The 25,238-nt window shown below is 32.3% G+C and overlaps 1 protein-coding gene across 1 annotated transcript; it reads left to right on the top strand.

Annotated features, from left to right (window-relative positions):
• The first annotated feature begins 872 nt into the window (after nucleotides 1-872).
• LOC129298241 (uncharacterized) lies at nucleotides 873-12,321 on the top strand. The gene is made up of 17 exons (XM_054936626.1): nucleotides 873-1,491; nucleotides 1,606-1,675; nucleotides 1,916-2,087; nucleotides 2,881-3,030; nucleotides 3,673-3,787; nucleotides 4,327-5,010; nucleotides 5,222-5,370; nucleotides 5,486-5,698; nucleotides 6,334-6,483; nucleotides 7,325-7,439; nucleotides 8,126-8,851; nucleotides 8,960-9,108; nucleotides 9,223-9,441; nucleotides 10,106-10,255; nucleotides 10,687-10,833; nucleotides 11,145-11,258; nucleotides 11,579-12,321. The coding sequence occupies exons 1-17, from the start codon at nucleotides 873-875 to the stop codon at nucleotides 11,945-11,947; spliced, it is 4,311 nt and encodes a 1,436-aa protein (XP_054792601.1). The 3' UTR covers nucleotides 11,948-12,321.
• Nucleotides 12,322-25,238: the final 12,917 nt, after the last annotated feature.

Consider the following 25,238-nt stretch of genomic DNA (forward strand, 5'->3'; position numbering starts at 1 on the left):
TAATTCAAGCCAAAGCATTAAATGTTAGGCTTGAGCTGAGGACTATAAACCGGATATACAATAATTCTAACGTAGCCATCTTTAAGCAAAAAGAAGAAGGAAAAACATATTTGTATCTGAGCTTCTCATATGACTAAGATCAAGCATGAAAATTGTACTGATTTTATATTGATTCGATGGATGTGTAATGACTCTAGAATGTCTGTAACTTGGAATTTACTTCTCATAACATCTAAGTCAAATTATGATTTGTTGAATTATAAAACGATTGCATAGTTAATGTTCCTCTTGTCAAATCTAAACAGCTCTTTTCACATGAATCATACAAACATACTAATATAAAAAGCACCTGGGTCGCAGGCAGATGAAGAAAGATGAGAAGTTTTTCCTGCAGGAGCTTTCTTGTGGTATATCAAGATTGAAGCGTAACAATAGGATTGAACATTTGAGAGGCCCCCCAGTTCTCCCCACAGAGATATTTATCAGTCCTGTACCAGGATGTCATGACGATGAGGATAACAGTGTGGAAGACCCCAAGATTGGTAAGCTCTGAAACACTTCTAGCACCAGGTTACATCTCAGTCCGCCAAAATATCAGCTTCAGATTTTTTTTGAATAAACTTAGAATTAAAATTAAATCTTTTTTATGCAAAATACTCTCAAAAAATTGAAGCTATTTAGTCAATTCAGTCATTTTCTAGGTATATTTTTTTATGGGATTTACCTTGGCCAAATACGCTCTAATTTGGCTGGTTAGCTTTACTCTGTCTCAGTTTCATTGCATGTTATTCACAAAGTGGTTATTGAGCATCATAACAATAACAGTTTGGAATGATCCGATGATAGGTCAAATAAAAGAGGATCTTCCCAGCATGGAAGAAGAGATGCAAAGAAACTCAGATAAGGGGGATGACTTTACATTTACTGACAGTAATCAAACAAGTCAGACAAAACCTGATGAACCCAGAACAGTTGTAGAAGAGACATGGAAGAGCATCCATGATGAAGGGCAGCACTTCAGGCAGGCAACAGGAGGTGATCTACACATAGATGGAACAAAAGCTGAGCTGCTGAGCCATGATCAAGAAGATAAAACAGATGGAAAGCAAGAGAAGAGCATTTTTGGGAATACAGAATGCTCTATCTGCTCAGTCTGCAAAAGTAGACGGCCAGATAGTGGATGGAAAAAGGACTTCTCATATATCGAACTTCAAGTTGCTACAGATGAATTTTCAATTACCAACTCACTTTCTGAAGGAGAATGTGGATCTACTTTCAAAGGTCAGCTTGATTGTCAGCTGAAAATAGTGGTGAAGCAGCATCGACTCACAGATGCCCAAGTAGAGAAACAAATGATGTCTCAAGTGCAATTGATCCTCAAGGCTAGACATAAGAATGTGGCCATGCTGTTGGGTTCCTCCATAGAAGAAAGTCAGCTATTAGCTGTATATGAGTATGCATGCAATGGTTCACTTGACAAGCATCTATCTAGTAAGACTTATGATCCAATAATGCATGTAGAATTTTAGCAACTGTATAACTGTCCTAGGAATTTTGGTGGAGATTTCAATGTGATGCAATAAAGGAACTTTCTGAATCATGCAGAGAATAGTTGCAGGCCATTAAGCTGGGGAAAAAGGGTGAAAATAGCTGTAGGTGTCTCCATGGGTCTAAAGTACTTACATGATAATAACATAATTCATGGACGTATAAAGCCAAGCAACATTCTTCTAAACCATGAGTTCGAACCAATGGTACATACTTAATAACTTGGACTTGGAAGCCAAGACATATCCTATTTGTCTAAGTTACTGTTGATTCCATATTTTCTCATCAGATCAATCTAACTTCTATATTGAATGGTGAATATATACTTAGCTTGGAGATTTCAGCTTGGGGAGAGCAAAATGTGAAGCAAAAAAGTCCACAAGGATAAAAGTTTGGTATACGCAGCACCAGAGTGTTTGGAGAATTGGAAACTAACAGCCAAGACGGATGTATACTCCTTTGGAATGGTTCTTTTAGAGCTTATCACTGGTCAGAGGGCTACAGACAAAATATCAGGAGAGAAAAACCTTGTTGAATGGGTAATAGTCACACAACATTACTTTTATTACACACCCTAAGCAGCTTCTGGTAATTTGAATTTTTGAGGGTGATCAACATTGTCCTCTAATTTCTAAGAATATCAAAAGTACTTGTTTGACCTCAAGACCCTATATTTTGTTTTTTCAAAAGATCATTATCAGGCTTGTTTTCTTGTGATACTATTTAATCCCATGTAAACTCTTGTATCTGTTTTCAAAACACAAATCTTGTAGCAGTAGGGACAACAATCTTCTTTGATGACATAATTTTTTGTGATTTTGGTGCACTATAAACCATGGTATCTTGGAAATAGTTCTCCTTTGTCATGCAACATCTTAAATTTAAGCTTTAACTCTGATGCTTCTCCCAAGTCAATCCATTTCATATCCGTGCTGTAGTACTCAATACTCTCTGCTTTGAATCATGTTCCATATTCCTTTTGATGTTATTACCGGATGCAAGTAGTTCTGTTTAGGCCAAACAGTACTCTAATCTAGATTAGTTAGTATTGCCATATACCAAATATTTATATCTATACAGAGAGCGAGAGAGAGCTAAAAATAAAGTAGGCATAGAAAGCCTAGTAGAGGACAACAAATAGGCTAAGAAGACCATTTCATTAATGGAAAAGGGTTATCCTTGAAAATTTTGGCATTAATCTCTAGTTATAAGCATCTAATGACCTAAATCATTGCACAATGCCATACAACTTTTCTCTGCACCTTTTCTGTTGACCTTGTGCTTATGTAAAACATACTGTATTTTATTATTTTCTTTCATTTTATGTTTCAGGCAAAGCCTCTTCTTGGAACAAAGAAGTATCCGCAATTGGTGGATCCTGCAATTGGAACCTCCTACGAAGAAGAACAACTTCACTGGTTGGCCCAAGTAACAGAAAAATGTCTCAAAAAGAATCCAAAGGAAAGATTAAGCATGAATATGGTATGTGTCCATGATTAAACTTATGTCAATCATGAAGTGAAATTGAAGGAAGAAAACAAGTTGCATGTACTGTAGTATTAACTGTTGGCAGTGAGTTACTAGATGTATAAGAACACTATGGTTTGTTATTGAATGCTCAATTACTTAAAACTGGACTTTAAATTATAAGGTCTGAAGATTGTAAATAAAAAAGAAATTATAAGATTACCAAGGCACAAATATAATCTTAAATCTCACTTAAAAGCTTAAACTATTGACAAAGGGCTCAAAAATTACTTTGTTTATCCTAACTGAGAACATTTTGAATTGCCAAGAGGATGCATTTCAGATAAATGTTAACCATAATATAGACATATCCCAGGTTCATAAACAAGGATGCTCTGTGAATGAAAAATGATATTGGTGCTTCATTAAATTAAAGATACAAATTTGTACGAATTAATGAACAAGAGATAGTACATGGTTCAGGTGCTCAATGCTCACAAACCTATCCAAATAAAGATATGGTCTAAGATTTTACCTGATTCGGTTCATTCCCAAAAGAAAATAAAATGGTCTTGCTTTTATATTTCTACCTCACAGCACCTGTGCTGCAATTTTATGGTTATACATTGTCAACATGCCATTGCCACATAATTTCAGGTGGTCTCTGAATTACGAGGCATAATAGAGAGTGAAGAGGGCTGTGTTACTGTAGACTTTTCCCCAGAAATTTCAAGATCAACATGTGGCATATCAGACATTACTTCTACTCAAGGTAAAGAGGAAAATAATCTAGGACAGGATAGCTTAAGCACAATGATAAATAACGAAAGCAAGAAGTAATCAACTTGAAGTCAAATTAATAAAAAAAAAAAATTCTCAGGTTAAATAGCTTGAGGAAAAAGGTAAAACAGGAATATAGAAGCAAATAACTTAAAGAGGGTGGGGCAGAAGATATTGATAACATGACAGCCTATGAGCGTGATAATTTTCTTTTGAAAATGGTTCATTCTTATATGTTATCATCAGAATCATTTATTAGTCATATGTCATAATCAAACATAAGAGAATGGACAAGAAGTCAGAAGTTAGCAAAATCCCCAATCAATGAAACAGCCAAGCAACTTAATTTGAAATTGTCTCAGGATCAATCTTCAGATGAGAGCATGTGTTAAGCATATAACTTTCAGGCAAGAGTAGCAACATACTTTCTTCATCATATTTAAAATTATTGGATATTGTCGAATGTTCAATCTGAATATATTCAGATAATTTATAGAAAAATGTTTTTACCAAATGAGAACTATATGATAGGTCAAAAGATACCTGATGAGCTGACTGAGGAAAAGCGGATCAAGAGCTGCCACTATGGAGAAATGTGGAATCCAGAGCTAGCAATTGAAAATAACGACATGTTATGTCATAAAAAAGCTGATCATCTAAGCCATGGGGTGGAGAAGAGTGTAGGAAAGGAGAAAAGAACAAACCATATGGTAGCTTTGACAAAAGTTGATACACTGGATCTGGATCAAGGACAGAGCAGTTTTATAAAAAATGAGACAATTATGGGTCAAATTGCAGCTGATAGAAAAGGAGATTTGATGAATAGGCACCAGGGAGAAGTGATTTTGGATAGTTCAAAATCATTTTTATGCTCTATATGCAAAAGTAGACGCTCACATGTTGGAAATCAAAGAGACTTCACTTACAATGAGCTTGAAGCTGCTACAGATATATTTTCATTTCAGAACTCTCTCTCTGAAGGTGGAAATGGACCAATTTTCCGGGGCATTCTAGATTGTAAGCTGAAAATAGCTATCAAGATGCATCGAATAACTAGCTCTCGGGAAGAAGAAATATTTAAGTCAGAGGCGCAGTTGCTTACTAAAGCTATACATAAAAATGTGGTGATGCTGTTGGGTTCATGCACAGACAAAAATCAACAGATTCTTGTGTATGAGTTTGCTTGCAATGGTTCACTTGACCAGCACTTATCAGGTTTATGTTTGACTACTATATTCAGAACTTATAGCTTGTCAGTTAGCACATGTCCCAATGTAGCTTTTTTGAGAAGCAAGAAAAATTTACGTCTGGAAAACGTCCATTTAGAAGGGTTTTAATGGATCAACAAACAGGCCTTTGTTCATATAGAATTTTAAACACTTTCTGCATGGAACTTGACTAAATACAGAATTTCTCCATTATACAGGGGGAAGCTGCCGGTCATTGACTTGGAGAGAAAGGGTAAAAGTAGCAATTGGTGCCTCTAGAGGTCTGAAATACCTTCATGACATTAACATAATTCATGGAAGTATAAAACCAAGCAACATTCTTCTGACCCATGAATTCGAGCCTCTGGTAATTGAACCTTTTGACCTAATTTTATCTGTCTAACTTGGGAAGCAAGTGTAAATTATCATTTTGTCATCCTAGCGAACTAATTTTCTACTCTGAATGGTGCATATATCTTTAGCTTGGAGATTTTGGCTTAGGAAAAGGAAAACTAGAACTGAAATCCCACAAAGATAAAAATGTAAGTTCTGAATACACAGCACCGGAGTATTTGGAGAAAGGAAAACTGTCCACTAAGACGGATGTATACTCCTTTGGCGTGGTTCTCTTAGAATTGATCAGTGGCAGGAGAGCGACAGATAAATTATCTGGAGGGAAAAGTTTTGTTCAGTGGGTAAGACACATATGCTGGTATTTGAATCACAAAAGTGGTAATGAATAACTTTTACTTTTCTACATGTCTGAGAATATCTGAACAAAAAGCTCGTCCTCATTACCCTTCTTTTCTCCGAACAAGTTTATCAGGAATATTTTCTTTTTGTCTATTAAATTCTTCTGTTAAGACTTATCCTACATTCTGTTTTGTTTTCATAATGTCCATATTATTGCAGGAGGCAATAAATTCATGCCTTGATCATCTTAGATACTGTGCCCCGCAATTTTTTCAAGATTTCTGTATTTTGAACCAATAAACATGATTGGTATAAGTAACATGTCACATTGATTTGTGATGTAAAAATTATAGTTCATCTTGTACTCATTCAGTCATTTATTTTTTAGTGAATGCAGTGGAACAGTCTCTTTACTTTTATATTTCTCTTTGTTATTTTACTCCCCATTGACACCTTTAATATGATCATGTCAGAGAAGCTAAGTATTCATGAAATACATATGTATTTCATAACATTTGCGGATCGACTGATTTACTCAACATACTATATGGCTTAAGAACTTTGATTTTTTTTTTTCTCACCAAATTTATTTTCTATTTGCATCACCCATTTTTTCTTCTTGATTATTTTATGTCAGGCTAAGCCTCTTCTTGGTGGGAAGAAATACGCCCAGCTGGTGGATACTAAAATCAGCAGTTCTTGCAAAGAAGACCAACTTAGATGGTTGATCCAAGTAATAGAACAATGTCTCAGGAAGAATCCTAAGAGAAGATCAAGCATGAATATGGTGAGTCTCAATGATTTCATTGCCAAACATTAAAAAAAAAAAAAGAAAAATGAAAGAAAGGTCTCAATGATTTGGAATTTGTATAACTGAAAGGGCAAAAGAAAGAAAGAACAGGACATGGTAATCCATACGGTGACACAATATAATTTTGTATTGACACTCTAATATCAGATAAAGAGACAGAGTTGAATACCCCTGAGCTGAAACTCGTGAACAAGGTAAGAAATCCGGCCCACACAACGTGATACAGAAAGAATTCTCTAAATAAAAATTTTATGCTTTGAGCCAGGTATAATATTACAATCCAGAAATAAGAGTAGAAGTCAAAGCAACCTAATTCTTTTTTATATTCCTAAAACTTCTTTGGCAAAAGACTTCCATTAACCTTCAAACAACCCAAACTACTTCCTCCAATGTGCAAAGCTAAACTTTTAGAAGGAACATTTGAATTAAGAAACAAGAAAATGTTTTGCAAGTCAAAGATATGAAAGGATCTACAGCCCAAAGCGTCAAGAATACATCTAAATGATCATGATCCTAATTTCACTGTTGTTGAGAGTTTAATTTTATTTTCTCTGTATTCTAGTTAGTCACAAAAGAAGTCAAAGAAATTTCCTATTCATATAAAAACAAGACTGATTGTCAGAAAATTTAACTTGGTTTTGGACTCTTTCCGAGCACAACCTCATACCTTTTCATTCCCTCGAATCATCACATTATCGCACATACAATTTTATATGCATTGTCATCAACATAATATTTGACATTTCTATTAAAAAAATAAAAAATAACCATAACATTTGACATTTCATGTATGTTTACTTTACTTGGACCATTTCAGGTTGTCTCTGCATTGCAAGACATTGAAGATACTGATGGTTTATGTGCAATTGAAGACTCTTCTCCAGAAAAATCATATATACCACCCTGTGCGCCTGATATGACTTGTTCACAAGGTAATGACAACTTAAACAAACAGTTCAGGAATAAAGATAAACTTTTAAAAAAACACCAACAGTAAGCACGCAACTTGTGGTGATCAGAAAGTTCTGGAATCCTAAGGACAAAGGTAGAGGACAAAAACTAGAAGTATGTAACTTATGGTGGACCTGTGCTTTTTTCTTCCACTGGAAAGGGAAATATCCAAAATAACAATTTATTCATTCATTCATATCATGTAATGATGGCATTAATTCTCCACTTATAACAGCACAAAGTAATTTGCTTGAGTCAATCATGCAAGAGGACTTTTTTTTTTAATAAAAAAAAGTAACAAATAAGTGGAGGCTACTAATGTTTCTCCATAAGTAATATCCTCAGAAAAGAAACGTTTAACAACCAGACAGCTTATGATGAAATAGTACTAGGGTTTCTAGATGAAGAGGACCTTTTTAACATATTAGCATTCTCCATAAATAACAAAAGTTAGTTTCCATCATATTATAACCCGTTCAATTACAATTCAAATTGCTGTTTATTTTCATTTTTGCTTCTTATATTTCTACCTGAATCCCCAAAGACAAACTGGTAGAAACAGATCTAACGAAATTGACTACTAGATTAGTTGCAAGCTTGCTTTCTTTGTTTCCTTTTAGAACTTCTTTTTCTGAAGGAGGAAGGAATGACTTGACTTAAATGATAGGTCAAACAAAGGTTGATCAGAACAGTTGGAAACAAGAACAGATCGAAAGCATCCCTTATGAGATGGAGAGGAGCTTAAGATCAATAGTCAGAAAAAATGACTTAATAGGTAGTAGAAATGTTCATCAGCTGCGCCAGGATGGAGAAGAGATCAGCAATGATCACATGATGTGTCGCACAAAAACTGATCAGATAAGCCAGGCTCAAGAAGGTACAGGAGGAAGCCTCCAAATAGAAAAGAGGGGCACAATACTTACAAATATGGGTAGCCAAATTGCAAGTGAAAATTGCAATGAAGAACTAATGCAGGGTAGCTTACGTGGGGATTCATTGGATGGTTGTAACATCAGAGTTATGTTGGAGGATTCCAAATCTTCTGTATGCTCTATCTGCAAAAGTAAACGCCCTCATTTTGGAGGTCATAAGGATTTCTCTTATAATGAGCTCCATGTGGCTACTGAGGGGTTTTCAATTAAGAACTCTCTAACTGAAGGTGTATATGGACCTTCGTTCAGAGGCCAGCTAAACTGCAAATTGAAAATAGTTGTCAAGCAACTTCAAATGACAAGCTCCCAGGAAGAGAAGATATTTAAGTCAGAAGTTCAGTTCCTCTCTAAGGCTAGACATGAAAATGTGGTCATGTTGTTGGGTTCATGCATAGATAAAACTAAAATGCTGATTGTATATGAGAATGCATGCAATGGTTCACTTGACCATCATTTATCAGGTAAATACATTTACAGCTTTTTATCTGAAATGAAGTTTGTAGACTTTATACATGAACCTTTAGTTAAGATGTGAAGTTAATATTGAAGGAAACTTTGGCAATTTGCAGGACAAACTGGTAGATTACTAACATGGAGAGAGAGGGTGAAAATTGCAATAGGTTTCTCCAGAGGTCTAAAGTATCTGCATGAGAATAATACAATTCATGGAAGTATAAAACCAAGTAACATTCTTATAACTCATGTATTTGAAGCACGGGTACGTAGAACTTAATAGCTGCGAGTCTTTTGCTACAATCTAAGTTTTAATCTGAAAAAACATTTTATCATTTTAGCTTTTAACTTCTAGCTTGGATGATACTCATATCTATAGGTAGGAGATTTTGGATTTGGAAAATCCAAAAATGAATTGAAGAATTGGCACAAGAATAAAAATGTAGAGAATATTGGATACGAGGCTCCGGAACTTTTGGACAGTGGAAAGTTCTCAACTCAGACAGATGTGTATTCTTTAGGGGTGGTTCTTTTAGAGCTGATCACTGGGCATAGGGTTATAGATAAAGTTTCAGGACAGAAAAGTCTTATTGAATGGGTAAGAGCCATGGTTTTCTATCTAAAAATTACAAGCGTAATTAGTACCATATAAAAGTATTATATATGCTTCACTATTTTATAATGTGTTGTCCAAGCACATCTAGAAAAATGTTTGATTTTTTAATTCTCTCATCCGTGGCTTCTTGGTACTCTAGGAATCATATATTCTTGCAAATTGTGATTATGGCAAATTTTTTAGATACTTCAATTTCAAAATAACATCCTATTATATTTGGTCTTATGATCTATGGCAATCCTCCAAGCTTCCTTCTGCCTTTCATATTTTAATTCTACTTCCACTGTAAACCCTGAACTAGATTGGTTGGAGGAGCATAGAAATGTCTATTTTGGCATCTTGAGGTCATTCTTTGGACATTTCTTCTCTAAGATCTCTTATATGAAGAATATTTGGATTGGTGAGGCTGTCATTATTATCTTCTAGTAAATGTATTCGACAAATTATTATGTTCCTTATCTGTAAGTTTATATCATTTATATCTTCCTATGAAATCAAAGCACCATGGCCTAAAGACAGTGATCAGAGCAATCACAATGTTTAATTATGCATTACCAAAGAAAATTCCTGCATGTATGAAAGCTGATTATTCTCTTACATCAACTTCCATTGCTTTTTCATATTGCATTGAACAACATTTCTTCAGGCAAAACCACTTCTTAGAGGAATGAATTACCCACAATTGGTGGATCCAAAACTCAGCAGCTCCTGCGATGATCAAGAACTTTTTTCGTTGGTCCAAGTAATTGAGAAGTGTCTAAGAAAGAATCCAAAGGAAAGGTTAACAATGAATATGGTAAGGTTTATTATTTCCAATAAGAAAGGAAAAGTTGAACATATCAGGAAAATAACAATTTTGTTGCTATAATTTATTAGAAAAACAATATAGATAAATCCTTTGAAAATATTATGATTAATTTAGAGGTAAACGATGATCTCAATCACACACTAAAACTGAAACTACCTTATGTCCTTCTCAAGACCCCACATCATATCCAATCATCTATGTAATTAGTACATTATGATAATTTCTTATGTGCAAAGTGACTATAAACTCTTTTCCACCATTACGTTTGATAGTGACTTTATAACTTTGTTCTTTTTTGAGCTTTTTTCTTGTATTCCGTGTAGAAACCAGAAGTTCATTCTCTTCTTTCTCATAAAATTTCTTCTTTTATCCAAAAAAAAAAAATGTGACTGATGTTGTTTGCTTGATATATATTACAGGTTATCTCAGCATTGCCATGCATAGTTGATAACAAGCCACTTGTAACTGAGGACCCCATTACAGTAAAGCCACACTTCAAACGCCCTTTGAAAGATGAATCGATCTCACAAGATATCAAAGTTTCACCACAAGCAGATAATTTAGAGGTAATTAATCAATGAACTCAACTAGTCAAGCACACAACAAAATCGAAACTACTTAATGTCCTGCTCAAGTCTTCACATGATATTCAATAATCTACATAATAAGTACATTGTGATTAATGTATTGTCCGCAGAGAGACTGTAGGTCTTCTTTACCGCAAAGTTTGATAAGGACTTTGTTACTTTGTTCTTTCTTGAGCCTTCTTCTTGTATTTTCCAGACAGGATCGGATAAGAAGTTCTATTATTTCTCATACACTTTCTTCTTTTATCCCCAAAAAGAATGAGTGATGTTATTTTCTTGATATATTGTAGGTTATCAAAGTAACTGAGGACCCCATTATAGAAAAGCCACAATCCAATCGCCTTTTGCTAGATGAATCTAGCTCACAAGACATCGAAGTATCGCCACAAGCAGCTAACTTGGAGGTATTTAATCAATGAACTCAAGCGCACTCCAAAATGAAGCTACTTCATGTACTTCTCAAGGCTTCTCATGATATCCAATAATCTACATAATTAGTAGATTGTGATAATATCTTGTATGCAAAGAGACTGTAAAGCTCTTCTTTACTACGAAGTTTGAGAGGGGCCTTGTTGTTTTGTTCTGTCTTGAGATTTTTTCTTGTATTTTCTTGATAAAGGATTTCTTATCCTCTAACCAGAAGTTCCTTATATTTCTCACAAACTTTCTTCTTTTATCCTCAAAAAGAAAAATTGACTGATGCTATTTGCTTGATGTATTGCAGGTTATTCCAGTAATTAAGGACCCCGGTAAAGAAAAGCCACGCTCTGGACTCACTGTGCAAGATGAATCTAGCGGCCAAGAACTCAAAGGATCGCAAGAAAATAACCTAAGTGATGTTAGTCAGGAAAGACAGAAAAATGAAACTTGCAGCAGAGATAATAAGGTCACAAATGTTTATCCAGAGAGCACAGAACACATGGCTTGTGCTGGAAGCAATGGAGAGCCACAAGAAACAGGAAGACTAGGCCACAAGATACATCAGGTAAATCAGAGGCGCATATCATATGGTGGTGCCAAAATATTTTTTCTTGACGGTGCCAAAGAATACATAGTAGATGAACAATTTTTTAGGTTTGGTAATTTTCTTTGAGCTGATTGGTCTCAAAATTGTAATGTTCACATTTATCTATTTACACATGTATGTATATATTGATGATAAATTAACATTCTACAGCTTTGATTGATGAAACATTTATTCGGCCTGAAGTGATGACTGTCATAAACATTTAGAAACAATTACTCAACAAATCTTGACCAATGCACACAAGTAGAACGGTAAACACAAACCGAAAGTAAAAATTTAGTAACAATTTTTTCAGAAGTTTTTTCCCAACACGAATTCTTACATTTGAACTCATCTATTGAAGTATCTTCATGAGTTTTATTATGACTGGAGATTTTTCATCCATGCATGCTGTAAGCTAAGTTTTAGTTCCATTATTTTCAGATATAATAAAAGCTAGCTTCAAAGTTATTGTAGCCATTTGTGGTTTGCTGCTGTTGTGGATTCGAAGCTGATCTATCTGTGACATAACCTCCCTTACCCCCAGGGGAAAAAGAAATATATATATATATATATATATATATATTATTTGATAGAACCCTTGTTACAAACAGTGGGATGAAAACCCGTTAAATCTTTATTTTTTTTATACAAATGAAATTTAGATGAGTTGAATTCTGGAAGCTCACTAAGGCTAAGACATGTTTTTAGGTTCAAAGAGCATTTACAATGGTACTTAGAAATTGTTCATTAACAAGATTCTCACATCAATAGCAGGATTTGAATCCACAATTTTATGGGTTATGGGCTAAATCCTTATCAATTAGACTAATATTTATAAATAGCCATTAACTCTTCAAGAACAGGGCTCCCTAGAAAAGTAGGAGCGACCTCACCAGACCAAGGAATTTTAGTTCTCGCACCATGCTTGGCAAGGATATAATATAAGCAGGGATGTTAGCGTCTCTACTTATAAAATGGAAGTCAATATCCCATTCAAGTTTTCTATGAGATCCAGGGGAATGAACCGCTATAGATGCTAAACCTTTGATAATGGCTTGGATTTCAGCCCAGTCATGGACTCAGAATGTGCATAAAACCCAGTCAACCAGAGACCTTCAAGTTATCATTTAGCCAATGTGCATGTAAGAAAAGAGTAATGTCGTCCATCATTCACAATCCAGTTTGATCCCTGCAACAGGAGGCCAGACAGCTTGCACGCCTTACAATTTTTTTTTTTTCTTTTTCAAAAACCTGGTGAAAATGACTTTCTAAATCGGTTGTGGAACCAATTTAAAACAAGCAGTGATGAGTCAGGGTGGAAGGGGGTACTCCCCCCCCCCAATAATTTTACTGCTCCTTTATATTTTTTAGATTTTATTTATGGAAAATGTGAAATTTAGTTTTTGCTCCCCAATATTCGTAAAATCCCCCCCCCAATTATAGGTGAGTCTGGATTCATTACTGATAACAAGATCAATTTTCTAAATTAGTTGCACAACAGGTTTAGAAAATAACTTTCCATAAAGAAAGTGCCCAAAAATAAAGAAGAGTTTGATAGAAATGGTTCAAAGCATCTATCATGCAACTGATTTGCTTTCCATTGGATTCGCCAAAGCAAGTCATCAGCCAACATTAAATAAGAAATAAAAGGACCTCTTTTAGACATTTTGATGGGAAGCCGTTCACTGTTATCTACCTTGTCTTGGGTAAGATGAGAAAGAAGGTCCATACAAAGTACAGATAAATAAGGAGAGATTGGGTCACCTTCATGGACACTCCTCTAAAGATGAAAAACATCACTTGGGAGTTGGGACACCATTCCATTACACCTTGAGTGAACCGGTAGAGATGCAACTCTCATAAAGAGGTTTCAAAGAGAGTCATTGAAACTAATAGAATGACTTCTTTCAAAGTTTATGGATGTATAACCCCACAATTAGAGTTGGAAACTGGGCTAACCCAGTTTTTTATGGGCTTAACCCATTAATGGTTCAGCATGAAAGCTCGATTGTCTTATGTTCTTTTGAAGCTTGGTCCAAAGTATTAAAACACAAGGCTTCATTCTAAATCCTGTGTTTTATATTCTTTTTGTATAATCTAATTTAATTATTAAATATTCAAAAAATTTAAAATACAAATAAAAAAATATAAAAAATTTTTAAAATATATTGTGAAAGATTATTAAATGTCTAGTTATCATCATCATCTATAAACAAAATATTTGACCGTTTGATTAGTCTTCCAACAATTTAATATTTTAATGGTTATGATTTCATTATTTGAGGCTAAGATTGAGAAAGCGATTCTTTAGATGACACAAAAAAAGGGAGGAATTTAAAAAAAAAAAAACAGCAACAACAAAGGCTATCGGACAATTTCTCAAAATAGTTTAACGTTATTGGGTCCTTCAACTATTCTTAAAGGAATGAAGCAATGTCACTCCATGTTAAAAGGTGGGAAGTGTATTATAAAAAAATAAAATGAAAAGACTTAGAATATAAAAAAATAAAAATCTAAAAATTTAAAATATTAAAAAATGTAGAGACATATAATATAATTTGATCAAAATATAAATATTTAAAATTATACATACATATATATATATATATATTTTTTAAAAAAAGGAGAGAAGTGGAAATCTGTTAACTAGTAATGCCCCTTACCAGAAAAAAACAGGAAAAAAGAAAAACCGCGCGCGCACGTTTCATCTTGTCTTTGATGCTTTTAATTATTTTATTGAAATAAAAAAATAATAGTTAATTCATTAAATGTCTTAAAATGATAAAAAATTTTAACTTTACCTTATTAAAAATAAAAAAAATACACAGTACATGATACGTGATGAAATTAAATTTATAAAAGGGATAAAATTGAAAAATAGTATTCCTTCCATTTAAATTATAAGATACAAATCTCATATATTAATAAATCTCATTAAATACACTTAATAATTTTTTTGTAAAACAAAAATATAAATTTTTAAATTCATTTAATATATTGAAAAGAGCTGTGACAAAAATTAAATAGAGAAAGAAATAGTAATAATGGATTAAGTATATTTATGAAACATTAATCTTCTCAAAATGTTTCATATTTTGGTACATCAAATTTATCATAAAAGTATTTTGTAATCTAGGATGAAAGGAGTAACAAATTGTTGGCATATTTTGTATAAAATCTATTCTTAGTCATGCCTAAAAACATTGTACTTAAAAGCAATTCTAACATAATTATCAGAGTTTTTCAAGAATAAAAGGAACCCTCTTGTAAAATGAACAGGGTGATGGAACAGTAAAAATAATTTTAAATATAAAGAATTTAGGATGAAGAAGAGAAGAGCTTGAAAACTCTTTGAGGAGTGTGTATATAAACCATGGTATTGAAAACCGGACCGGACCGGCCGGGTCAACCCGGAAACCGGTGAACCGGTCCCCTGTCCGGTCTGGGTTTGCACTTAACCCGGTGAGGGAATGAACCGGTGTAACCCGGTCAACCCGGGTTCAACCCGGTATAACCCGGATAACCCGGTGGGTTGACTGGGTTAACCGGGTTAATATTTTTTCAGACTTTTACCCCAAAACGATGTCGTTTTTGATTTTTTTTTCATTTTTAATTTTTCACAGCTCTGAGTTCGGAAAAAAATAACAAAAAAAAGTAAAATTAAAGTCAAAAAATAAAAAATTAGAGATAGAGCATGCTAAGTCCAAAAATATAGTATTTTATTATTGTTAGACTTTTGAGTGGTTGGATTTGGTTGAATGTTTTTATAATTAATGTCTTTTTATTTAAATTGTATTATTTTAATCATGACCGGTTTGCCACCGGTTCAACCCCCGGTTCAACCCTGATTGAACCACTAACCCGTGACCCAGTGCCATGACCGGTTTAATGACCGGTCCGGTTTTACGTACCTTGATATAAACAACCTTGGGTACATGTTTATATAGGGTCAAAAAGCCATTGGTGGCTTAAAGGCAACTCAAGACAGCTTAATGACCATTAAAATCTTAAATACTACTTAATGATAATTTATGGAAACCATTTTTAAATTTTAATATTAAAGGCAATTAATGGTGAATAAAGTGCATGACACTACATCTAACTTGTGGACAAGAGAAAAAGCCAAATCTCAACTACATTAGCATATTATTATATGCATGAGCTCACTTCTGTTTTTAGCCATCTACTTGCTCAAATTTTAATCCTAATATATACACTAAGACTTTCTCAAATTTAGCAATGTAAGATATTTTTTTTGACACACAAATACAAAAACTCCAACACAAATAACCCTGCACATGCATTATATTGAAAATAAAAAAATCTTTTCGAAAGACGTCATATAACACAGATCGATTATAAAAGGAGTAAGTGGCATACCCATGGCTTTCCAGAGGCAAACAAATTAGAAATTAAAAAGAAAAAGAAAAAACTTTCTCAAGAACGGGAAACAAAGGCTCGTGATCTTCGTCCGTCGACTTCCACGATCATGAGCTTTCATGGTCAGATGCAGATCCAGCAATCCGAAATTTATGATAAAGAGCTTCAGAATTGGCTTTTGATTGTGTGATTATATACTCTACTTATTCCTTTTAAATTCAAAATATTTTTGTTTGACTGTAAAGTGTAAAGAAAAACTTTTTTTTGGCCGAAACATTTAGTAGTTATTGAAGTGATAAGCACAACATCCAATCCATAGTTTATAAAATTATAATAGCATTTAGTTTTTTGTTTAAAGACTTTTAAGTCTCGTGTTTTATTTTTTGAAAACTTTAATTTGTGATTCATTTTAAGAGATGAAATATAAAATTAAAATAATATTTTCGATGGACAAAACAAGGAATTAAAAACAAAAAAAATGTAGAATTTAAAGTATGAAAAACATTTATACAATATATAAAAAATTTAGAGTTTTAGCAATGATGAATTATGTCAGTTATATGTGATCTGCTTTAATAAGCCTTATAAGCTGATAATTAAGGAATTCAATTGTTGTGAATTGTGATAATTAAGAACTCATCGTACGTGTAACTTTATTTCAAAATCATGCGTAAATGCAATTTATATATGAAAATTTGACCTAATAATATCAAACATATATCTATATATATTTACACACATAAACAAGTTTCTCACACTCTTTTGCAGAAAAAATTTAAAATAAAATCTCTATAAAATACTTTATGCAAATATTTCGGGATTAAATTAAACTATATATGCATTAGTCACTATCTTGTTTATGCTATCCCCTTTGCCCTTGGTTTTTCATATTTGAATCCAGTAAATGGTGTGAGTTCATTCACTTAATTAGCGTTTCACATGATATAATAACAACTATTTAATTTAATCAAATGGCTATCAAAGATCTTGTCATGTAATATTTAAAAAGTACCAATTGTTAAATTTTTAAATGGAAAAAGAAGTGTTCTGATTGTAATGATTATTTTAAATTTTTATAAAAAAAGGTATCTTAATAGTTTTTAAGTATTAATGAAATCTAATAGTTATAACTAATATACTCATTGAGTGAGTAGATTTAAGTCACTCTCTGAATCCAAATCTTAGTTTTTCCTTTATTTTGAATATATACTCGTCCTAGTCTTTGATATAAAACAAAGTTTTAAAAGTATTTTTTAGTCCCCAATATAAAACAAAGTTAGAATAATTAATATTTTTTTTCAGTTTTATCACTTATTTATTTATCAACGTTTGAATTCCTAGACAACAATTTATTAGTTTATTAGTTACATGCGGAGAATTGTATAATTGGAAAGTTGCATTTTTTTATAACAATTTTAAATATATAACTATCATTTTTTTAATAAAGTACAAATTTGATTAACTTTACTTTATACTAGAGATCTTCAGGAGTGTAATGTAAGAGATATTTGAGAGTTATTTAGGTTCAAAATATAAAAAATAAATAAAAAATTTTTAGATAGATTGAGTGCATCACATCATTTATAGATTTTACTACCCGTGCATTATAATTAACAATTTGTTATATTATGAATAAAATTTATATTTTATCAAAATTATATTATAGGAAGGTCTAAAAGACAGTGAAACCACAATTATCAACATAAAACCATAAAAAACTTGTAGGAGATATGGGCATAGCAACAATTATGCACTCACTAACTTACAATATTACTGGATGCAATTAAAACTTCTGGGGCAAATATGTTTAGGCTACCCCCCCCCAAAAAAAAAACTTGGATGAATAATATTAACTTTCATATTTAAGAATGGTACCCTCATCTAATCCCTTTGCCTTCCATGCACCAAAATTACCTCTTCAATTTAATCGAAAATAAAATCTCCATAGGATCCAAAACAAATATTATTCATTTACTCCCCATTTAATGCATGAAAAGGTTAGACTTACATAATGATCAAATATTTATTGAAAGGTTAATATTTATTATAACTAATAATAAAATTGTGTTTTAAGGGTTGTAGGACAAAAGCTAGAATGACAACTTTTTCTTAATTAAGCTAAGATTCATACTCTAGAAAACCTTTATACACGTACTAGAATGAGTCTTGTAACAATTAATTGATTTTCCCATCACATTCCCTTTGATCTTTGATGAGATGTAATTTTTTCTATATAATCAAATATATAAAAGCCACACCATTAGCTCAATCTCATTGGTAGAAGAGGTGAGTGAACTTAGATGTATATGAGAGAAAAAAAAAAGCTCTTTTGATATCTTTTTTTTTTTTATTTTTTCTTAGATACATAGCAAGACTTTATTACCCATGCAAGAAGATTAAAAAAAATTGTAACTAATTAAATATGAAGTTATTTATTTTCAAATTCAACTTACAAATATGATGACCATCAAGAAAGAAACAAATTTGATTGAGACTATAATAATAAATTCTCCCTTCCTTTTAAATTATAAAACATTTCCTTTTAAATTATAAAACATTTTTAATGAGATTTGATGTTTCCAAAACTAACAACACAATTGAAAAAAAAATTATTTAACAGAAGCCATAGTGAACGTAAGCAATATGCAACCCTAGGCAAGATAAAGTTATCGAACTCTTGGCTTGACAGTGAGAGCAATTTAGCTCTTCTAGTCAAATTGAGTTTAAAATGGCGACGCAGAAGCAAAACCTGAAAGTTATAGAAATATTTCATTTCAACATTTTATTTTTTACACAATTTTTTCATTGAGCATGGCAAGGCAAGTCACACCAAACTTAACTAAGTGTATAAATACATTCATATGATAGTCTAGATCAAAATGATCAAAAAAGGGAATGTTCATAAGTGGAGCATAAAAAAATATACAAAAACTTCACCATTAAAGCAATACATCTTCCGCCATCTTCAACTTCTATCTTCTTTTAAAGTGCAAAAAAGTACAGTTCTACTTTTTTCTTAGCCCTAGTGTAAACTCTCTTGAAATTCTCAATCTCTTCAAAGAAGAAGCAAGACTACTTGAAAGCTATTAGATCTAAAAAATTGGTGGCAACCAAAATATAAACTTGCAATAAGTTAGGGTTTAGACACGAAACAATAGTTTAAAGTTATATGATAAAATAGAGCAATAAAAAATAAAATTCAAAAGTGATTGGGTTTCCAACTTTAGCAAGGTGAGAATATTATATGTATAAAGTAAATAACTCTATTGACAAATAAAAAAGTTTATTGAAATTTCAACCATTACACTAAATGTCTGGTTTGACCATACATTTTAAAATATCCTGAAAAAACAAAGAATTAGACAAAAAAATATTGCAAGCTTATGCCAACATAGGAAAAAGTGCACATATAAATTTGACATGAAAACAAAATTCTTTTATATTAATATACCATATAATAAGCCCTTGACCATAAAGTAACAAAACAACAATACCTTTAGAACGGCCTTGAAAAGTGTGTGTATTGCTACCCACCAACATATGATGGTCTATTAACAAATTATGCATTATAGCCTATGCCACACAATTTACAGCAATTTATGAATTTCTATATATATGTTAAGCACAAATTTCACAAAATGCATATATATATATATATATATATATAACTTGGAAATCAGAAAGCAATCATTCCAAGTTAATAATTAATTCCTTTCATGATTAGTTCAATCGATGTACGCATCTTGAACTGTTGGTTTATATATGTTGTTAACTTCATATAAGCACGAAGTAGAAAACACAGTGACATTGATATAAAAGAAAAGAAAAGAAAATAAAAGAAAAAACAGTGACATTAAGATCATACTTGGATTATGGCCATTGAGATTCCAATTGCATTCTCCAATGCCTAAACAAAAGGCTGGCACCAATTCCTTGAACTGCTGGAAACTGTGAGGGGGAAAAAACAAAATCTAACTTTATCCATGATGAGTTAATTTTGGACTACAAATTGTGATAACCACGTGATTATAAACCAAAATTAAGGCTAGAATCATTGCAGAGTTCCTTCCTATACAAACCAAAATCCCACTCTATCTCTTTTCCAAATAGCTACAGCACAACACAGTATCCCTTGTGTGTTAAATTGATAGAAAAATTTAATCACTAATTATCACATATAGATCATTTTAGAAGGCAAGGACTTTTGTAATCAAACAAACCATTCAATTTCATAATAGTGGAAACTGGAGTCTTCCAAAACTCTTCCAAATTCAACATATAAAACTTTTGTAATTCTGAAATGAATCAAGGCTTCATTAAAATGGAAGAAAAATAGATGGATGTAAGAAAAATTCTGTTAATACCTTCTCGGAAAGCCACTCACCTTAAGACAATGGAAGAAAAGGCGAACTAAAACTACTGACCTACTGAGACATAAATTAACTATGCGAACTGAATCTACTGATCAACAAAGATGAAGAACTTTCAACTATCCTGGCTACAGAATGGAGGAAAATAAATAAAAAATGAGGGGCTTTCAACTATCCTATTGTTGGAAAGAACTAAATAATGAATCAAAACTTTTCTACGAGATACTGTTGTCTGTAGTTTAAACCAAAAAAAATACTGAATCAGCAGAGGCAGGGATAATACATCAAACAAAACAAATCAAAAGGAACTTGCCTTGAAACCAAAAAAAAAAAAACATCAAATGGAAATTGAAGGGAAAATGCAAAACCGAAATTGAAATAGCTAGGATGGAGGAGTGATTTCTGGTTGTGATGCAATGAATGTTGAGATCGTTCCAGAAATTTATTTCATTTCTTTCCCTGAATTTTTCCATCCACTCATTCTAACTGATTCATCCGTGGAGAAGAAGACTGCAAAGAAGAAGAAGAAATCAATCAAGAAGCAAAAGATAGTAAAGCTAACAATAAACTGATGAAAAAGGAAAAGGGGAAAGAGCTTATAGAAGCGAGAGAGGGAGAGAGTAGAGAGACGGGCGGGGTGATGACGAAAAAAGAAAATGCGTACCTTTGTAATTCATTAGATGAATGACTTCACAAGGGTTGCTCAGGCGTCAGAGAAAAAAGCTTGGCCATATTTTCTCCGACGATCAGATACTAAGATCTGGCGTTGGTGCAACTAAGATTGCGAATGAGGAGCTTGGGGTTCCAGAAATTTCAGAGAATAAAGAGAGGGAGGGAAAGAAGCGATAGACGAAGACGAAGGAGGGAAAAGAGCGAATAAAGAAGTGAGAAGAAGAGAGAGAGGAAAAGAAGTAGCATCCGTCATGGGACTAAAACAGTGACTATAGTCTATACTCTATAGACAAAACAAAATGCAGAGTACCGTTCAGCGGACATAAACGATGAGTATAGCCAAACAGGTTTGAGGATGTGAGAATTGTTTGATGCTGAAATGAAATGCTCTTATTGAGGACATTTTTTAAGGCCTTCTCTTTACAGGGGAAAACACAAAAAAAGAAGATTGCAGGGGATGCTTTAAGTGAATCAGAGACAAGCAGGTAACGTTCTGGTGAAAGAACGGCTGGAACGCAAAAAATTAATCTCCCAAGCTAAGTGAAACCCTAATCATTTTGATGCAAAATTGGCTGTAAAGGCTGGAAAAAATGAGCAAGTGATTATTTTTGTTGCAAGAGAAGAGTAAAAAGACAAGTATGAAAAGAGGAGGGAAAGGCACAAAATTGGCAGCTTTGGAAAAGTTATTTAAAAAAATGGGCTTATTGGACCTCTCAAAACCTCTTATTTTCACATGGATGGTCATTGTATGCGTGCGTCAATATAGGTGGCATTCATTATAGGAAAAGAATAAAATAAGAATAATACAAACAACTTACTGTAGATAGAGGAACTACTATTATAGATATATTGATGTCCCAAATCATCTAAATAAAATATCATGTGTGACATTATTTTATTTAATTTTATTCTTATAATAATAAAATGCATATTTAATTTCTTGATTTTTTTTCTCTACTATTATTAATATCATAATAAATTTTTATTTAATATCAATTGAATATCAAGTTTTTATCAAACAAACTACAAATAACATATCACATTTGGTCTACCTAAGAATTTCTAAAAATAAATAAGGTATATGCACAATGTATTAAATATTTTTTCCCCACTTGGCTTCTATAAATATTTTCATATCAACCTTAAATAGTGAACACCTTGATATTTGTAAGGTGTAACCTAGATCGAATCCTCTAGTGAGTTAAATTTTAAATTTATTAATAATAATTATTAATTAGACAAACTACAAATGATATATCACATTTGGTCTACCTAAGAATTTTTTGAAATAAATTAGTTTCATGCATCGTGTATTAAATATTTTTCCTCCACCTCTATATATCTATCATTTCATATCAACCTTAAATAGTGAACACCTTAATATTTATAGGGTGCAAGCTAGATCGAATTCTCTAGTGAGTTGAATTTTACATTTATTAAGAATGATTATCAAATGTTTTATAAATAATGGGAGAAATTGGTTTGATTAATTGTCTAAAAATGCAATTAATTAAGACTCTACCTAATATTTTTGCAATTTCAGTTTTAAGAGAAAAAGAGTGAACAAATGAAAGTGTATTTGCAGTAATGAATAAAAGCGATCCCTAGAAGTATGATAGTAAAAAAAGAAACATCTCATTCAACAATTAAATTGTGAAAGAAATGTTCTCATCACTAAGGAATTGAAATAGGTGAATGTGTTTTAACATGAATGAGAGAATAAGAAAAGTCCAAAATTGCTGAATGTTGGTTATGCGTTTGGGAAAGCACGTGTCTTATTATTCTTATCCTTATTCTTATTCTTATTATTAGATTAATTCCAAAGCTAATTGAGTGGAAATGGGGTAGGAATTGTGGGCTAAAATTATAATAGGATGAAATTAAATGGAAGTTCAATGGGATCAAGAGTGACTAAGAAAAATGCAAAAAATAAATGGAGAAGAAAATCAAATAAAAGGAAAAGAAAATACATAAAAGAAAGAAATTTCACACACGACCCTCTTGCTTTCTCTTTGCCATATAACCACCTACACATGAAATAACAACATCAATAAAAAATATATTTTAAAAAATTAAAAATAATATTCAATAAAATTTAGAAAAATATGTGATAAATCCTAATAATTCTCTAAAAATATTTATTTACCCTCTAATCACAAATATTAATCAGTTGAACTCAAATAATCCAAAGCAAGTGTTTAAAAGTCCAGAAAAGTGAGATAGAAATATTTAAAATATATAAATTATCAATTACCTATAATAAAATGGAGGTTAAAGGTCTAAATATTGAATGGAGGACATTTCTGGAGAATATTTTTTATTTGTGATGAATTTAAAAAAGTAAACTAATTTTAATTAGAAAAAATATAACTTTGAGTCTTTGCATTTTATTCACATTTTGCTATTGATCATTGTACTTTTTTTTCAGTAATCCTTTTATTTTTGGCGTTTTAAATTCGTCCAAAGTCCCTACCCTTTATTTATGGAAGGGTATAAAATTCTGAAAAATAAAAGTACAGAAACCTAAAATACTAAAAAAAGTCTAGGAATTAATGACAAAAAGTGAGCAAAATGTGAAGACCTAAAGTTATATTTTTTTATTTAATTATTATTCTTATACATGTTTGTCATTATGCAGACTAAATTGTGCATTGTATGTTTCTTCTTCTTTTTGACCAGAAATGCATTGTATTCTTCTACTTTTTCACTCAGTGCTATTTTTATTTATAAATTTATAAATTTATGAATAAAGATAGTCAAGAATTCATGATAGGAGCTACCCGCTGCTAACAATGACTTTACAGGTTTTTCAGTTATGCTTTGAATATTTTTATTCAATATGATTATATATATTTCAAGACTCGAGTTTAAAGTTTTAGAATAAATCGATTTAACCCATTCAACTAATTAAATCAAGTTGTATGTTCACAAAAGAAAAATACTCTAATTGAATTGTTATGGATGGTTTCAGATTTTGAAACTAACATTTCTTTTCAGTCCTACAACTATGGATATATTTAATTTAGAGTTAATATACAATTTGACTTTTGAATTATAGGTTTAAAGGTAATTTAAATTTTAAATTTATAATTAATATATTTTAAATTTTAAACAATTAAACTTGGAGCAACCTCGCTTTTACTGTTAAATTGATACAAACGTACAGTAAACATTAGCAGGCGGCAATTATTATTATTATTATTATTATTTATCATGGGCTGACGTGGATGAAATTATAATTCTATGCCAACACCTTCTCCTTCCCCACCCACTCCATTTACTCATTCTCAGCTCCTCACCCATTACCTTCCTTACTCTACCATCTCCTCATTCAGATTCGACGGCCGAGGAGAAGATAGCCTAGAGTTGAGTCGTCTTCTTCCTCCCAAAAGTGCCCACAGAGCCGACTTGTCTTCTTATTGTGCCATTTCGTGAACCTTGCTCGTCAAGTTGTCTTCTTCCTCTTGAAAGTGCTGACAGAGCACATAGCTCAGAGTCGAAGCTTCTAGTCTCCTTCCTTGCTTCTCACATTCGTTAATGGCTGATCAACCTTGAACTTGTTTCATCTCTTGCAGACACTAACTGCAATATTTCTGTAGCCGAGCAAATGGGGACCCTTTTTATAGATTTGGATTTTGGATTTTGATTGTTCTGGCTTGTTTGGACTGATAGGCCAAATAATGGATATTGTTCTGATTTTGGCTCTTTTTGGCCAAGCTAATGGATATTGTTATGATTTTATGGGACACACAAAGGTCAAAGAATGTGCAAGTTGATCTTCGGACTAAATGGTCGGGAACCCCATTGCTTTTAGAGGTAGGGTAGGTTGCTATTGTAATTTCCAAGTTCTTCCCTTAATGCGAGAGCCATTTTGAACATAGAATTTGTTGGATGGGATCGGATGAATTTTAATGAACCAATACTTTAGTAGTATCTTGAGAATATTATGTTCA

The sequence above is a fragment of the Prosopis cineraria genome, unplaced genomic scaffold, assembly GCF_029017545.1.
Source record: "Prosopis cineraria cultivar Desert tree isolate PC_DT_omini unplaced genomic scaffold, ASM2901754v1 PC750, whole genome shotgun sequence".
In the NCBI taxonomy this organism is placed as follows: Eukaryota; Viridiplantae; Streptophyta; class Magnoliopsida; order Fabales; family Fabaceae; genus Prosopis; species Prosopis cineraria.